We start from the raw sequence: 18884 nt of genomic DNA on the forward strand, positions 1-18884 counted from the left end.
TCCTCCCCTCCCCAAAAAGAATATCTGAGGTATAAATACAAGTATATTTAAATAATTATGTTCATGCTTTATCTATATTGGACAATAAATTGTGAGCAAGTGTACACGTTTACAACAGAATGGTATGTACAACATACGTTTTTACACATTTAAACATTTAGGAAAGTATACAAGGAAAGCACAAGGTTGCCCTATTCACGAGGAACATTAATGTTATGATCCTAAACACACGCGTCTGGCAGTAAGGGCCAAGCTACACAGTCAGGTTTTTTAAAGAGTTGTATCTGGGTCCCAACCTAGGTTCCCTGTAGCCCCACAGTAGCTGTGAGGAATGGCTTTTTAAAAACAAAGTCTAAATAGGCTGAGAAGGAAGGGCTCTTGCCTCCCCCTCAACCCCCCCCCCTTTTCTCCTGCGGAAACAGCACTGGACAGAGTTGTTTCCTTGTTTCTGATGGGCATAAGAAGTAAAAATGAGGACATAACCCCCTTGTGCTATTTCCATGAGTGAAAACAGCTGGAGAGGGAAGGCCCTTCCCCCCTCTACAGTAGTGTTCTGAGCCTTTTTGGGCTTTCCTTTTTTTAAAAAAAGGCATTCCCTGTAGCTGCTGTTTGGCTGTGGGGAACCAGGACCCAATTCATTAAACATTTGAATGTATACACTTGGCCCTAAGTTTCACAACCACTAAGGGTGGGGATACAAATGTATGATGTAACACAGCTTCTCTCCCCGCCCCCCGCCCCAAGGAGATTCTTATACTATATCTGAAAGAGCTGGAACCAGTCCACACCTGATCTTCAGTGTTGTACAAGTGGAGTTAGTACCTCATTAGAGCTTGCACTAACAGCCCTACGATGTTTTTCACAACTTGCAGGAAAAACATTGTTCCCATCAGCTTATCCCCTGGAAAGAATCAAATGCCGGGGAGCACCACCCCCCCCTCCACAACTTGGCTATATTGCATCTCTTCTCCCGCAGAAAGTCTGGATCTACTTTTGCCAGTGGGCCTGTGTACTGTAAAATGTGCAAAGAACAATCAGGGTCATGGGTCAAAACAAGACAAAATTGTGTGGGATAATGAGGCAGGCATGGGCAGTTATGACAAATATAATACAGCCTGTGGGTAGCATCGCAATTCTTCATCACAAAAATATTTAAAAAGCCAATAATACTGACAACGGTAACCAAGGGCTGCTTCCAGCCACGCTGCTGCCCTGAGATGGGGAAACCAGTGACGGGCCTGAGTGACAAGGCAACTTCTAAGCTGCGTGGGCCTTTTCTCTAATGCGGGTGAGGAAGATGGAATGAACAGTCCAGCTTTTCACACCATCTCTGGCACAATGCATACCTTGGCAGTTGTCCCCGGTTGTAGAACATGGAGAGGAGAGGTTTAAAAGGAGGGCTGCCAGGGATAGAGCAACAAGAAGCACAGGTAACTTTTTAAAGCCTTTGCTTTAAAACAACAGCAACAACAACAACCACCCAGCCATCGAACTTCCACTTTACATTTTTCATTCACACCGTATTCACACTAGTTCAGTGCATCTCTGTACTAATACTGCATCTCTACACCAAAGCTCAAACCTTACACAAGACACCACTGCAAGTGGGGCGAGATTCACAGCAAAGAGCCAAAGGCCTGCTCTAAGAGATTATGGGTTGGATCCAGACTAAATTGGCCATTTACACCAGTTTCTCTCCTTTCAGCTGTAGCCTTTCCCCATGACATTCCTCAGGGGGCCCAATCTCCCAGGAACAGCATTTTCGGGAGATCTGTAGGCTGCAGTGAAATGGAGTGAAGCAGGAAAGGTCCATTCTGCCCAGGAGGGCACCATTATTATAATGGAATAAGGTGCAATTCATGATTATAACCTGTTTTTACTGCGTCGTCATATACCTTGTAACCCACCTTCTGTATAGTTTATAGTATACATTGCTTTAGATAACTTACTGCTCACATTGTTCCCTGATTCGGTAATTGTGGTGTTAGGGCACCAGGTCCATAGCCAGAAAATTGGAGGGGGGTGGGTGGGGCTGCAGGGCTCAAAATGACATCTGACTTCCAAGAGCTATGAGCAGGACTTCACTGCTTACTGCTGAGATAACGAACCGTATCGGGAAGGTGCCCAAGTTGCACGGGGGTAACTTACAAAAGAATGTAAATGCGAAAAAGAAAATGGCGCCCGTCTCCCTCTCGAGCAATGCTGTACTTATTCAAAGTGGCAGTGAGCAAAGGGAGTAGATTGGTGGCCCTGCAATTGAGGGGCCATACAGATGGAAGGGAGGGGGGTTGAATGGAGTGGCCTGGCGCCCCTGTAGCTCTGGACCTGTATGGCACTTCTCATTGGGTTGTTTTATGCTGTTTGTGGGTTTGTTTTTTGGAGGGGGGGGGAGTGTTTTTCTTCTAAGCCACAAATGAATATGAAAATTTAGTCTGGATCTGACCTTACGTATTTCAGCACTGGATCACTGAACAGCAGTATATTTGAACTGCATTTGTTATTGCTACCTCATACCCAACAGTAATGGAGGTGCACCTGAAGCATAATCCTATGCTGTCTGAAACACTGGTGAAGATCCCCGCCTTCTGCCCTTCCTGGTACCCTGTTTTTACCTTCCTGCAGTAAACTCCCATTTTTTAAAAAAAGAAATGCTTAAGATTCCCCTATGACATGTAACATATCATTTGACAATGTGACTCCATAAAAAAAAATATTTTGCTGACAACACCTGAAACAGTGAATGTACAGTTTTCGGAAATGTGAATGAGCAGCACATTAATTCTGCAGGCCCCTGCCTAGATGCATCACTTGCTCCTGCCATCCTAACACACAAGGTTATAGCAGAGTTAAAAGGTCTGGGCTTTCCTCTTCGAAAAGCCACTAACCTGGGCAAAGAAATACCCCCTCTGCTGAACCTCCCGATTAGCCTAACCTGCAGTCCTTCAATTTGCCCAGATAATCTAATAGCAACAATACTTTTCCTTATCCAACCTTCAACATTTCTGAGGATCTGGGAAGTTCCCCCCCCTCGCACAAAAAGCATTTGGCTAAATGAGGTTAATACGGTTATATGAGAGCAGATGATATGAATACCTTCAAACTCTTAACACAGTATCCATTACACTGGATTACTTTAGAACGTTTTATGTTCCAGTTATGCTATTTTTTCCAGTGCTGTCTTTTTTTTTTGGTAAGCTGCTGAAAGCAAAGTCAGCTCTACCTTCACGTTGCAAGCTGTCTGTGTATTCCTATGAGATCTATACAAACGATGTCTGTTAAGAGTCCGGCCTGTATGTTAGCAGGAGCTTGTGGATAAAATGATGGGATTATATGTATTGGGAAGATGGGAAGTGAATTAAAAACAGTGAATGTGTTTCTACTAGCATCTCTTCCCAATATGCTGTTGGAGAGCTAGAACTCCAAGTGCCACTTCACATGTTGTTTTTAAGATGGATCCCTAGATATTTAAAGTATAACTGAGGCAAACGCATTTAATAGAATCACTAATCAGAACTGTTAAACATACACTCCAGGGGGAATGACATACTTGCCTCTGTGTCAGTGATGTGGAGAACACTTCTTTCAAATAGGAGAAGATATAGAATCACTACCCTTGAAAGAGACATATTGAAGTACACAGGATATTTCCCATCTCTCCAATAAATTCTGCATTGGGCATCATGTTCTGCCTTCCTTGGTTACATATGCAGGTCACACAAGACTAGCTTGCGACAGTCTACTGAGCAGACAAAAAAAATTCAGGCTGAACTCTTTCCTCACAACATTAAGATTTTTTCTCATTGCCTTTGAGTGGACCCGACACTGTGCCTCCACTACTCCTGTATCCAAGACTCTGTCCAAAATCCAGAAAGCCATTCAATGCCTTTTGTCTCTGTGCAAACCTTTCTTCACTTACTTTAGTGAGAACACACTGAAGAGTACCAACAAATCCAGTGGATGCAACAGTCCCTCAAACAAACAGCACACAGCTAGATACGTAACATTAAAATCACTTTTTTCACTGTATTCCAGAATATATTTCTTTGAATTTTGCTTCTCAGAAGCAATTTACACATAGAATAATATATTTTAAAAAATTCCTTTTTGTAATGTCCAGTATATTCCAGTCAAGGCCTACACAATAGACCTAACACTGACAGGAAGCAGCAGCTTTAAAATGCATGGTTATTGCCACAGCCTTTTGAGTGAAATAGCAGACCAATTCCAGATACTCGTGGTTTGTGAGAACTTCGCAGGCTATGCTGTGACCCATTCCGCAGCAGACAATCACCAGCTCCTGGGCATATCTATGCACATTGGTGGCAATGGGTTGAATGCAGAGTTGGTCCGCTTCAGTAGTCACCTGGATTTTGCTTCCTTACTCTCAGCGTTCTGCTTGCTGAAAGAATCTCTGATCTTCACAACTTCAGCTGCACATAAGTGTCCAAAAGCCTTTGCATACCAGTCAGGCTTATGCCCCCTGTTGTAACAAAAGAAAATGTGCACATGAAGCAATTCATCTGGTTGGAGGAAAAAATACAAATGAGATAGACATTTCTAAAATAAATATTCAGCTGGAGAAGTTGGGAGGGGGGGGGAGATGACGTGCCAGGAGATAATTTTTTTTTTTTTGCAACTCTGCTAATTCTCCTGTAATTCTGAGTGGCTATCGATTTCATTAGTCATAGTATCCTTCTGAATAGACTTTTGGGACTTGGACTGGGAGGCACTGTTCTGTAGTGGTCCCGGTCCTACCTTGAGGGTAGATTGTAGTGCTTGGAGACTGCTGCTCTGCCCTTTGGCGTTCCCCATGGTTCCACCTTGCCCCCAATACTTTTCAACATCTGTATAGAACTGCTGAGGGAGGTCATCCAGAGATTTGAGCTGAGGTTTCCCCAATATGCAAATGACACTCAGTTCTATCTCACACCACCAGCAGATCCCAGAAAAGCAGTGGAAACTGTGGACATTTGCCTGGAGGCAGTTTTGGAATGGATGAGGGCTTACATACTGAAACTTTTAATTCCAATACAACAGAGGTGCTACAGGTAGGGAAAAGTCTGACTCAGGAAATGGGCTATCTCCTTGTTTTGGATGGTGTTGTACTCCTCTTAAAGGGGCAGTTAAGCAGCCTGGACAAAAGAACATAAGAGAAGCCATGTTGGATCAGGCCAATGGCCCATCCAGTCCAACACTGTGTCACACAGTGGCCAAAAAAACCAGGGGCCATTAGGAGGTCTATCAGTGGGATCAGGACACTAGAACCCCCCCCCCACTGTGCCCCCCTCAAGCATCAAGAATACAGAGCCCCAGGCAGACAGTTCCAACAAATGCTGGAACTGTCTAATAGCCACTGATGGACCTCTGCTCCATGTGTTTATCCAATCCCCTCTTGAAGGTGTATGCTTGTAACTGCCACCACCTTCTGTAGCAGTGAATTCCATGTGTTAATCACCCTTTGGGTGAAGAAATACTTCCTTTTATCTGCTCTAACCTGACTACTCAGCAATTTCATTGAGTGTCTACGAGTTCTTGTATTGTGAGAAAGGGAGAAAAATAATTATTTCTCTACCTTCTCTATCCCATGCATAATCTTGTAAACCTCTAGCATGTCACCCCTCAGTCAATGTTTCTCCAAGCTAAAGAGCCCCAAGTGTTTTAACATTTCTTCATAGGGAAAGTATTCCAACCCTTTAATCATTCTAGTTGCCCTTTTCTGGACTTTTTCCAATGCTATAATAATTTTTGAGGTGCAGTGATTAGAATTGTACACAGTATTCCAAATGAGTCCACACCATCAATTTATACAGGGGCACTATGATACTGGCTGATTTATTTTCAATTCCCTCCCAGGTGACAACAGTGGTCAGGGATGCCTTTCACCAACTTTGGCTCTTCCCGGGCAGGAAAGGTCTTGCCACTGTGGTGTATGCCCTGGTAAACATCTAAATTAGATTATTGCAATGTGTTCTACATGAGACTGGCCTTGAGGACTGTCTGGAAACTGCAGTAGATACAGAAGTCATAGGGACCAGTTTGCTTCTGGGCTCAATTCAAGGTCTTTAGGCCTTTATGGCACTGTGGAGCTTAGGATCAACATACCTGAAGGACTGCCTTCTCCCATATAAACCTACCTGCTTACTCTACCTGCTTACTCTAATCATCCTCAGAGGCCCTGCTTCATTTGCCCTTGCCATCTAAGGCTAGATGAGTGCCAACCTGAGAAAGGGGCTTTCCCAGTCATGGCACCCAAACTTGGGAACTCCCTCCCCAGGGAAATTTGCCTGTCTCCCTCTCTCAAAGTTTTCCACCAGTAGGTGACTTTTTTGTTTCATTTGGCATCCCCCCCAATAACAATTACTGGCCCTCCTCCCTGATTCCATATTGATTGCTTGTATTTTTATTGAATTGGTATAGAATTTTAAATGTTTTTAATTGTTGAAATGTTTGAATGTTTTTATGTGTGCTACATTGGAGACCCTGATCAGATGGAAAGACAGCATAAAATAATAATCCTAACCGAAGAGTCACATTTTTGCTTTGTTACAGACTGCAGAACCACTAGTGCAGCGCATTTGTGAGCGCAGCATGCACTCACAAAAACAGAGCAACTGTAAAACAGAAGAAAACAGGGCAATGCAAATAGGAGCAGCCAAAATCCAACAAGACAGATGGATTTTGGTCAAATGTAATGCTGGTCCAGGGCAAAAGCAGACTTCAAGCAGGAATACCTACTGAGAATTCTGCACTTCTGAATTAAAACAAACATCATGATTTCTCATTTTACAATTAGGAATCAGGATGGAATGGGACAGCAATGCCAACACATGGCGACCTTGCAATTCAGAGTACAACTGTACAATACAGAGAGATAGAGAGAGTAGAGTTTACAAACTTTACCTTAAATCAATTCTACACATGTAGGTAAGTTTGGATTTTCCTGAACTGCATGGTTCAATGAGATACCTGGACAAGAGCACATTTACTCTCACGCCAAGGACTGGAGCACGATCGTGTTCCACAGAGGAGCATAGAACAGCGAAAGCTCCCTTCGATAAATTGGTTCTCCATGTCCTGTTTTTAAAAAAGCACAATCCTATTTAACACAAGTCTTATTTAAAACAAATAAGTCTGAGAAAAAGAACTGAAGATGATGAATCAATTTTTCTACTGATATTATTATTATTATTGTTGTTGTTGTTTCATGTGGTTTCAGTTGTAACCGTTGTGGCTACCAGGAGGTCTTGACACATTCCAATAACCATGTTGTGAGCTCCCTCCTTCACAAACCTACTGGTGGTGAAATCTAGGGATTTACCTTAAGACTACATGGTCTCTGGCTGGATGCGGTGCCATGCTGTTTTGTACATACTGGTATACATCAGTCTGGCTGTCCAAAGTCTCAATCACTTTGGCATCTAAAAGATCCTCATCCCAAAGGTGCTGTTCTTTTAGTACACGATTTAAGACCTCTTCGGGAAGTGCAGGTATTTCAATGGTAGACTTCCACAAGCGGAGAGGTGGACCCTCACACACCTGGAAAACATGGAAATCAGAGTTACACTTACATATTTAACTATCTTCTTACAGCCATCCTTTTAATGTTATCCCTGTTTTCCTTAAAGATCAAAAGAGTACATTCAAGGTCAAAAGCAAAGATCTAGCTGGAGTTTCATTTCTGACCATTCCAAGAGATAAGCAAGATTACTGGGGTTCATAATTCATAGATCACAGTAACAGGGCCCCAGAGAATTAGGTAGTTGAAATTGCAAGTTAGGACGCAGAATCAACAGGCACTTGGATTCTTGTGTAAATGAGATGATTATTCCAAAATCATCAGTGCTTTAAAGGAACTTGTTATAGCTCTCATAGTCTTGTTACATCTCTCATGGTCACCCCGGTTTTCTATTCAGTGGGCATAAAATGAATATGTCAAGCCTTGGCAGATACATATTATAAACATATTTCTTCATGGCAGAAGATATATATATCTGTGTGTGTGTTGTGTGTGTAGCCTGTGAATAGCATTCAAGGGATCCTATGATCAAGGCATTTATTCTTGAATGACCCATAGACTTGAGTCTCTTACTGTCAGTGAAAAAGAGCAGATTTTTACTTTCAAAAAACCAGGAACCAGTGAACTGAGCCTCATCATACAGAGAAGTCCCTGGGTGACTGCAACTGATACTGATTTTGACCCAAATCTCTCTCGCTGCCTCTTCCTATCCTTGCCCCTCATTGTTGCAAAGTAATGCACTCTTAGGGGGCAAGTGGATATTGGAATGGCCTCAGACTGCTTGCAGAAATGGTCAGAACAGTTAATCTTCTGCATTCAACCAGAGGCTTCTGACAATGTTTATCCACTCACAAACTTTGGTGTGAACTGGCTCTGCATTTTTTAAAGACTTGGGAAATGGTCTTAATTTCATAGCTCTTTTCACTTCCATCTACCAGTATTATCACTCAAATGGTTTTAACCATGCTGAAATTAGAACACATCACCAACACATGTATGGTATCTAGCCCCAGAAATATGATTTTAACAAAAGCTCTGTGTTGTGTCTGTGAGTTGAATGCATTTAAAAATTAAGCAAAAGTCCCAAAATCATGTAGCCACTCTGAAGTTTTATTTTACAAAATGTATACCCCCTGCCTTTCTAGCCGTTGAAGCAGCTAACAAGTTAAAACATGCATAATAAAATCGCATCTTAAAAGCCATTAACAGCAACAAAACGCATTAACATACCTTCTTGCAAGCAAGCTCAGCTTGCTCTGAGGTGGAACAGTTGACCCAGCCTTTAAATTTGTCCTTAACCTCTTTCAGCAAATCATCCATACAGTCCTGGATGTAAGAATGATAGTCTGCAGGTTCTGAGTTGCTATTTCGTCCTAGTTCCTCCAAACTCAGCGGCCTAAGATCTTGCTCTGTGTAAGAATTCCGACATCTGCTCATTTCTTCAGGGATCTAGGAAGTGGGTGAAGGTACAAGAGGGAGAAAACAGTTGGAGGTTCATCATTTGAGACATTTCCCATGCATCATATCATTGCCTTCATCATAGGAGGATACTTGGTTTGGAAGCTCCCAACATTTTTTGATTGGCTCATAAGACAGCCATGTTGTAGTCAGCCATGCCTCCTTCCATGGCAGCCATATCTGGTTGTGCCTACTATCTGTTTTTAAAATTCCAAAAGTGCCCATAGGTTTAACAAAGCTGGGGACTTCTGCCCTACTCAAGAATATAATGTCTCACCTGAAAGAGTTTCTTACACTCTGCAATCATGTGACCCAGGCCCTGTGTTGCAGCCAAATTCTCATTTAAATCTTTTTGATCAGGTTTTCCTAGACTCTGTTTCCTCTGCATCACCCTAATAATAAACAAAGGCGAATTAATGAAAAGAAAACGGGCAAGGATGTATCAAAGTACAAGAGAATATATAGTATAAACTGTGAACCATGCTTAACTGATAAGTCTGGTACGCCTCTGAACATGATATTCATTTTTAACCATCTCATTTTTAATCTATAATGAATGATATGTCTAGGTGAATTATGGCTTGTTTTGCACATGCATATTCAGTACTGTTGCCTGAAAAATCAAATGATGACTTGCATGTCTGAAGGAGCAAATGCAATGATTGTTAGCACTTTGCTATTGCTCAGGGTTAAATCCAACACAATGCGGTTCACAGGCAGCTGACTCAACATTTGAGGAGTCTGAGGCAAATGTATAAAAGCAAGTGCTGAGTTGTCAATTGGTGTATATGAATGCATAAGCCGGAATTTCAGTATCATATACATTCATTCATTCATTCATTCATTCATTCCAGTTTTAAGACCAACATATGGTTTAATCACACAATAATAATAGAGATTTGAATTTAAGAACTTTTAAAATACAATGCCTGTAATTTAAGAATTAATGCACAGAATTTAGCAACTTTACATGCGATCTTAGAATTTTTATCAGATAAAAACCAGTGAAACCTTGCTGTGTTTGTGTTCATGTGACCAGGGATCATCTCAAGTAATGGGGGAATAATTCTAAGACAAACCTCCCTACAAAAAGGACAGCTAAAGAACATATGTTCTACAGACTCAACCTCCCCTAAGGGGCATGAGCATAACCTTTCTGAGCAGGGGATTTTATTATACTTACCTTCAATAACCACGGATGGGAGAGCAGAACACCTAGCCAGAGTAAGGAAAGGAAAGGAAAGGTCCCCTGTGCAAGCACCAGTCGTTTCCGACTCTGGGGTGACGTTCTTTTCACAACGTTTTCACGGCAGACTTTTTACAGGGTGGTTTGCCATTGCCTTCCCCAGTCTTTTACACTTTTCCCCCAGCAAGCTGGGTACTCATTTTACCAACCTCGGAAGGATGGAAGGCTGAGTCAACCTTGGGCCAGCTACCTGAATCCAGCTTCCGCCAGAATCGAACTCAGGTTGTGACCAGAGAGTTCAGACCACACTACCGCTGCTTTACCACTCTGCACCACGGGTCCACTAATAGCCAGAGTAAACACCCTTCTAAAACTGTTTCCACAGAAGTCCAATGCGCTGCCAGCTCAATTGTACTTTTGGCATTTAGCAGTGCCCCAAGTTTTGATATACTAGAGATGCTTTATACCCTCAGTACTTTGTTTGATACATTCACTTTCAGTTTGGAAGTTTTAGCAACTACCAACAGGGCCGTCAGGTTGGAACACAGGCCTAAGCTACCTGGAGACTTGCCTTGGGGAAGAATTTTCCCTCTTGAGGGTGTTCAAGTGGAAAAGAGAAGGTGCTAAGCAGACAGCAAGGTTTGTTGGCGTCATCTGGTTTTCCTTCACGGCAGCCGTGACATCACTCAAGAAATAAAGGAGAATTTGTAGAACCTCCCTGTTCTCATCTGGGAGAAGCATAATGGCTGCCTTGATTGCCTGGAGACGCTGGTCCTTTGGCACATCTGCAGAAGATTAGCAATACTCTCGTCAGCTCACTGGATTTTCCACACATATAGCGTGAACACATCCCAAAGCAAACTCTGAAGTGATTTCCTTCAGTGCACTGCATACCATTCATGGCACATGGAATGATCTTTTTTTTTGGTCAACAGTTTAACTGCCCTCAGGTATTTCCTGCCTACTGAGAGACTCAACAGTTAAAACAAAGCTACGCATATTCCAGAGTTAATTTTAGAATTTAATTTTGAGAGCCACACATTTCTGCCGACTGACTAAAAGGGCAGTTAAAACTGAAGGAGCCCCAATCTAATTTATGAACATGGGTGGCGACGAAAACACAAACACAAAGCTCAGCCAACCTAGACTCCCAAGAAAAATCCATACACACAAGTGAAACACCTTTCTCAAAAGGTGAGGCAATTAAAATAAATAGCCTATATACCATTCCTGACTTTGGCACCAAGAAATGTCCAGACTGTGCTTCACTAAGCAGAGAGGACTGCTTCAATTAACAGTCATGCAGTGAAGGAGGGAGAGGGGAGTGAAAAATCACTGATGTACAGGCTTGTACTATCACAGTGCCACAGTTACAAATTGCAACAGTTGCATTGGCAAAAATGTTGGTGTCTTTTTTTAGAGTCTGAAAAAGGGGAAAATCAAAACAGTGAAAAAGAAATTGATTAGTTTTTGCTACACCACAGGGAGATTTCAAAGGGGCCTCCCAGAGAGTAGCTCAGTACATTACACTGTGAGGCAGACCTTTAAAAAAAGGCAACAAGTTCAATAGAATCCTTCCTCCCCTCGCCAACTATCAGGTGGTTGAAAGTTGGAGTTGCACTGGATTTGTGGAGGTGACTTCTACCATATCTGTTCATTTCCCACCTAAAGTTTGGAGCAGCTAGTGATTAGTTCTAAGGTTTTCTCTTGTGTGCAGATTTAGAAAGGGTCAAAGTTAACTTGTTCTCTTTCCCTTCATAAATGTTAATGAGGGTCCCAAACTACACATCTCCACACACACCAAAAGGAACAGGCAAAGATGTCTGTTGTCAGGGCTGGCTCTATGGGGCATAGTGCCCCCCCACTGCCCCGACCTCTGGCGGCACCGCACCGCATTCACTGCCCCCCCCCCGCAGCGCTGCCTCCTCCTCCCTCCCTCTCTATTTTAATGGCCAGAACCATGATAAAGTGCCATGTTCTGGGGCTCTTGAAAGGCCTCTTGATCGGCAGGTAGAATTGCACCGGAGGCTGACAGCTCCTATGCCGCCCCTTTGGCGTGCTCACGATCAGCGCAGGGACAGCAGCAGCGTGAAGGACAAGGGAGCTGCTGCCTTGCTCGTCCTTCCCCATGCTGATCGTGAGCACACCAGAGAGGTGGCATAGGAGCCACTAGCCTCCGGCATGGTTTTACCCGCTGATCAGCTGATTAACAGGGGGTGGGGGAGAGGCCTTTCAAGAGCCCCGGAATGCATTGCTTTACCGTGGTTCCGGGCATTAAAACAGAGAGGAGGCAAATTGGCATTTGCTTAGGGGGCAAGGAGGGGGGAGGCTGAATTTGGTGCCCCTGCCCTGCTGGTGCCCTAGGCAATTGCCTAGTTGGCCTAGTGGGTGAGCTGGCCCTGTTGTGCTTAAAAAACACAGGGTTTGCCCCTGCAAACCCAAAATCATGGCAGTAAGACATGTACAGAACTGATTTTTAATAATCACTTCATCTCAAAGTTGCATGTCCCCCCCCAACCCCCCCTTTTCAGTTTTATTTATTTTTAAAAGATTCAAATTGCTTCTTCACTGTACCATAAGCCTATGGTAGTAGAAGTGTGTAGAAGCACACTACAAACAACCAGCTAAACAAAAGTGCCATCCTGAAAGGCAAATTATGTGCTTACAAATTGGAAGGAAGAAATCAAACTTCCACAGAAGTGAAAAGGGAAGTGATGTATTGAGTTGTCCCATATCTGCATGGTGGTCAGTCGTTGCTTGTCTTAAACCCCACTGATTAACTAGAAGAGTCACATAAAGTGGGGTTAAATTTTAATCTATGAGGTAAAAAGTCCTGTGACATGGTGATATCTTGGCTCAAATACACAGCTTGAGAGCAACTAAAGGCTGCCTTAGGCTCAACATGGCTGCAAAGTGACTCATCCCCATCAACTCCATGAGACCGGAAGACTGCTGTTGCCATAATTACCGGATGACATACTACTGGGAAGATGATAAATATCACTTGAGTAGACAGGGGCCATTTTGTAAAGTTTGAGTAGAAATCATAAACCATCCCTCAACATCTAAATGTAGAAAACCAACATTGAGAGATTCGTGCTATGAAGTGATATAATTTTTTTAAATTAAATGTATAGAAATTAAATGTTTGTTTGCCAGACATTTCAATATGCTTCTTTAAACCCAGAGCTCAATATCTTCTTTTTAGTTTACAGAAAAGCAGTCTCTGTTAAGAAGTAGAAATGAGTGGTCTCTCGATTATGAGAACAATTTGATACAAAAATGCTTCCCATTTTGATTTTTTTTTAAAAAGATGAACTAGATGAACTGCAGAGGTGTGTATATATGGGAGTGCAAGATACATAAAACTAATCCGGGGCTTACACTGGTAGATCTGTAAGAAAGTCTCTGAAAGTTTGTTGGTCATGAGTGGTTCTGGCAGATCACGGAAAAACTGCTTCAGCATGTCCGCCACATCGTAAGCAGATTGGCCTTCATAGCTCACTTTGCCCATGGAGTTCTCATTCATCAGTCGCAAAGCCTGAATTCTCGACTTGACTCCAGATTTTCGGAAAAGCCCAACCTATATGAAAAAGACTCACTCATCAGAAGGGTGGTGGTGGTTTTGGGGGGCTTCAGTACACATTTGGTAGACAGTGCAAAATGCAACTTTCTAAATCAACTCTCGCCAACTTTCTCCTTTAGATGCAGCCAATCTGACTACACAATCTGGTTTTTGTAGCATCGCTGCTGGATTACTGTAACATGCTTAATTGGGCTGCCATTGAAGACAACTGAGACGCTGCAGCTGGCCCAGAATGAAGCAGCCTAATTACTGTCAGGGGCTAGCAGATGGGAACATGCTGCCCATTTTTAAACAGCTGCATTGACTGCCAGTTTGGTTCTGAGTTTTATTCAGGGTGCTGGTTATGGCCTTTGAAGCCCATATATCTGAAAAACCATCTCCTCACATATGTTTCTGCGTGCCAACTATGGTATGCTGGTTGCTTCCTGCTGGCTTTTCCTCTGCTTAGGGTGGCCCACTGGGCATTCACCAGAGTGCAGCATTTGGTTTCCTGAAGAAACAGACTGGGAAGCAACCATTATGACACTGCAGCATTTTCATACATACACTCTTCCAGGTGCTAGGTCAGGTGTTTGAAGGTTTGTGCCCATAAAACAACTTCCCACAATGCAAAGGCAAGGTCAGAGAGGATGGCTGTTGACCACTCTTCTACCTGATGCTTTAGCATGCCACATGAATATTATTTATATTTATGTCAGAGAACATTCAAATATCTGAGTTCCCAATTGGCGACAGTACAGTCTCTGAAAAACTAAATCACATGGTTCTTTTTGCCTATTGGAACAAGCTGAGATACTGATATGGTAGGGGCAGAGCGTGCATTACTTTGAGTTTTTGAATTAATATTTGACTCCACATATTTGACTATTCACAAAAAAAAATCTCAAAGGTAATATCTAACACAATGGAATTACTAAATAAGAGTTCAAAAAAAAATAATGACAAAAATAAGGATTCAAGGACTCTGGATGGCTCTACTGTAACTGCAGAGCAAGAATCTAACCTGATCCAGGCACTGGTTGCGAAGATACCGCATGGCTTGCTGAATACTGTGTGGAAGAGGCTGTCCCGTACGCTGGACATTAACCGTGAGGGGAACTCCAAACACATTTCGGTCTTTATAATCAGGGACCTTTATTCTCTTCATAAACTTTGGCACAGCCCTGTAAAGAAGGAAAAAAAGATGGTAATTTCAAGGTTCCTCTCTCTCTCTCTCTCTCTCTCTCTCTCTCTCTCTCTCTCTCTCTCTCTCTCATACATTCATTCCACCCACTTCTATTTCCAACTGTGGGCTGCTGAGTAAGAAGCGTGCCAGCACTTCACTTGACTGAGAATAGTACAGAAAGCCTGCGTATGCTTCTGAATCACAGCATTCTACTATGCTATGGAAATTTGGGGTAGATGGAGGGGACTCTAAAACCAAATGGAATATTTTTTTTAAAAAGAAGTAAAGGTAGTCCCCTGTGCAAGCACCAGTCATTTCCGACTCTGGGGTGACGTTGCTTTCACAATGTTTTCATGGCAGACTTTTTTTACAGGGTGGTTTGCCATTGCTTTCCCCAGTCATCTACACTTTCCCCCCCAGCAAGCTGGATACTCATTTTACTGACCTCAGAAGGATGGAAGGCTGAGTCAACCTCGAGCCGGCTACCTGAACCCAGCTTCTGCCGGGATCAAACTCAGGTCGTGAGCAGAGCTTAGGACTGCAGTACTGCAGCTTTAGCACTCTGTGCCACGGGTCTCTTAAATGGAATATTAGAACGCACCAAAGACTGATTTTTTTTAACAAGTTCTCTCATCCAATTAATCCCTTTTTAGTTAATGATAGGCTTTCTTTTGGTATTTTTGTAATTTTTTACATTTGTGTTTGTGTGAATGTGTTTGTATACACCTGGAAGTCAAGGCAACCTCTGGTGATTGACTCCTAATGGCCAGGTGGCTGAATAAAGCCTGCCTCCACCTCCTGACTGCTGGGATTTCAAGGAGGGCTTCCATCCAAGTACATACAAAGTCAGCCCTGCTTAGCTTCCAAGATCTGATGAGACTGGGCTATCCAGGTCGGGGCAGTCATAGGCTTTCTAATGAACAAATTGCAAAAACAAGCATGCCCTTAACTTCTATCAGTTTCTTGCTTCCATTGATTGATCATGCAATTAAAGACCGATGTCCAACTTTTATTTTAGTTCAGTGTCTTGTCTTTATCTCACGAAACACATTAGCAAATCCAGTCCAGTCAATATCAGCACAGGCAGTATTTTGACCAAATGTAATTAATGCAATCTCTCTTAAATAAATGCAGTTGGAAAACTGCCTCACCAGCAATTGTCTAAATAAAGACTACTACATCCCAGGCAGGTTACAGGCTGATTTGATTCATGGGCTGAATTTTTGGAGATGACCCCATCTAAGAAAGATGGCCCCACCATAAATGTATTATCGGTGGCTACACCATGAACTGAATTATCAGTTAACTGACAACTCCTTTCAGCTTATTAATTAACCATTTTACACTGTTAGCCTCACAGCTGTATGCAGGGCTTGTACACTAGAATCCAACAGGCCAAAAGGTACAGGGTAGCACAAGGGTGGCCATGTCAAAACCTGTTAAGAGTCAAACGCAATGTAGCAGTCAATGACCCTTTATAATCTTGCTTCTTTGGGACTCTTGGGAATGATGGACATGTGAACAATGAGCTTTTTGTGTGTGAACCACTTGCTTTCGAAAGCGCTCCAAACCAGTCCCACCACCCACCAGCCTGGATCACAGCAGGAAACTGATGTAATACACTGGCGTTTGCCAGCAAGAAGTTTTAGTTCGACAAATGACCTTTTCAAGGCGTCACCCCCTTTCCCTCGCTTCACACACCTTCCTGCCCCAGCACTTCACCCACCCACTTCAGTAAAAGGCCTTTCCGTTTGGTTTTGGCCAGTAGGGGAAAAAAAACTTCTACCCACAAAATTCAAAAACTCTGCTATTTCAGCAAATGAAATAATATGCTATTTTAAGCCGAGAACAACTAAGAAGCATATTAATGTGAAATATCAGCACAAAACAGCAGAACAGGGGAATGGCAAGAGTCATATAAATTCTAAGCAAACAGTATCACTATACAAAAAAAGAAAACTAGGTTTTCAGGAGTCTCTATCTGCTGTACAAAAACCCTCCCAACCCATTAGTATTTCAACACAGTTTAAGATAGGGCATTAACTGATCTAAACATGTGCATAATGCTCGTTTTGTTAAAATACACAGAAGCGGAATGCAGAAATGAAAAACACATACATACACACACATTACGAAGTCTGCTGAGAATCTGAAGTATGCAAGAATAAACTGGTCAATACTTATTTCTGTCTCTCTGAACAAACAACTTCTGCATTTAGCCCTGCTCTCATAATAACAGCCTTTGAACAGGAACAGCTTTGATGCTGGAGTTAAAATACTCTCTCTGAGACCCGCAGAAAGGAAAGAGGAGGCTGGACTAGATGGTGAAGTGGTAGTGTGTGTGTATGGGGTATCTCCCACATCGCAGTTATGGCTGCTTTACAATCCCATATGAGGGCAATACAGATTAGTCAATAAAGCATTTTCAAGGCCATTTATCTGACATAAAGTATTAAGCTACAAACTTAAGAGGGTGTTCTTGGTCTATCATCCTTCACCAAGCTAAGCTTACAAGGGCTTAGTGGGGGGGGGGGGGGAGGGAGAGCATTCTATATGACTGCCCCTTGCCAAGAATACCTAAAACCCCTCGAAAGTTCTTTGAGCTCAGCATCTCTCAGAGGCAGTATGTGACTCTTAAATAAAAAACATCCAAAGCCTGTTGGCAACCTGGAATAAAGTTGTGCCTACTATTCAATGGACAAAGTAGGTAGGGAGGAAGAGGGGGAGCCGTCAGAAAGATTCGGGAGCTGCGCTCCTGTGAGGTCCTGCTGCATCTGAGGCCTGCTTGTAGGATTCTGACTGGTCAAAGATCTTACCAGCTGAAGCCATGTTTATTGGAAGGCGTGTATTTCTCCAAAAGGGCAGTTAACTTCAAGAGGGAGTATTTTTGCAGCAGGTTCATCTGCACCACGGACTGACAGTCGATCTGTAGTGATGCGGAGCTTAAGCTGGGCCGGTGAGAGGACTGGAAGCTGTGCCACCTCATTCGGTGCCTTGAAGAAGAGGAAAAGGGAGAGAAAAACCATTTGTGACACCGTATTTGGTAGGGGAGGATCAAAAACCCAAGCTCAATGACCTGGAAACCATACTGTACTGTGGAATCGCCGACAGGAATTGTTAGCTGCCGTTTCAAGACCTCATACCTTGTGGATGGCAGCAGTAAGCTTTTGAGGTTTCTGTCCTACCTGCATAGTTGATAACAGCTTCTGTCCTACTTCTACAGTTCATAACAGCAAAACAGACTGAATTACAGTACAGCACAAGGCTAGATATGTCTGGTTCACTGCATGCGGACTCTGTTTATGAAGGTCTCCCAGGGCTTTATAAACATTCATGTGCACTGTTCCTGCTGGTACTATGAGCATAGGGAAACCAAGCTGCTGAGAACCCTGCTTTGATTGTCTAACCTCCTTTGAGAACCTAGTAAAATGACCCAGGTTACGGATCAAAGGTTCCCAAACTGTCATATTTAAGTGATTTAGTCCACTCCCACTTGAGAAAGAAATCATTTCAGGTTGAGATTCTATGAAGCAAAGTTCAGTACAGATTAGCTGACCATACTGTAACAATTGGGAGGACACAAACCAGCAACGGTCTCTTGTATGAAGGAGGAACATACGTTAAGAAGTGGGCAAATACTTGTGTCTCCCCCCCCCCCCCCCACCCAGAACAAGCACTTCTGCTACTTTAAAGAGTTACAGCGTTTGAGAACAACCCTACCACCCAGCCTCTGATAAATGAAATGCTTGGGAGTTAAGTATGCCAACATGCCATTAAAGATTCCTTGGTTCTAGGTATCAGTGAGTTGCACAGAGTTTGGCAGATTGCCTGTGGGCCACATCGGAGCCTCACACCTCTGACATAAGATAATGAATTATCATTATTTTAAGAAGACACAGTGAATGAAATACTTCAGGAAAACAAAGCTCCATTTCAGAGTCTGCAGGAAAAGTTAAGGAAAAAATATCTTAGA

The 18884-nt window shown here is 42.9% G+C and overlaps 1 protein-coding gene across 2 annotated transcripts in view; it reads right to left on the minus strand.

Annotated features, from left to right (window-relative positions):
* Positions 1–4101: 4101 nt before the first annotated feature.
* DLC1 (DLC1 Rho GTPase activating protein) overlaps positions 4102–18884 on the minus strand; it is a 340623-nt gene continuing 325840 nt past the window's right edge. For both annotated transcript variants that reach the window (XM_060246397.1, XM_060246398.1), the window contains 9 exons: positions 17728–17904; positions 14750–14909; positions 13545–13743; positions 10720–10945; positions 9252–9366; positions 8747–8965; positions 7319–7536; positions 6901–7074; positions 4102–4480 (listed from right to left, as the gene is read on the minus strand). In XM_060246397.1, the coding sequence (XP_060102380.1) occupies positions 4360–4480; positions 6901–7074; positions 7319–7536; positions 8747–8965; positions 9252–9366; positions 10720–10945; positions 13545–13743; positions 14750–14909; positions 17728–17904 (1609 nt within the window). In that variant the 3' untranslated portion in view covers positions 4102–4359. The remainder of the gene's footprint in view (positions 4481–6900; positions 7075–7318; positions 7537–8746; positions 8966–9251; positions 9367–10719; positions 10946–13544; positions 13744–14749; positions 14910–17727; positions 17905–18884) is intronic.

Source organism: Heteronotia binoei, chromosome 9, assembly GCF_032191835.1.
Source record: "Heteronotia binoei isolate CCM8104 ecotype False Entrance Well chromosome 9, APGP_CSIRO_Hbin_v1, whole genome shotgun sequence".
NCBI lineage: Eukaryota > Metazoa > Chordata > Lepidosauria > Squamata > Gekkonidae > Heteronotia > Heteronotia binoei.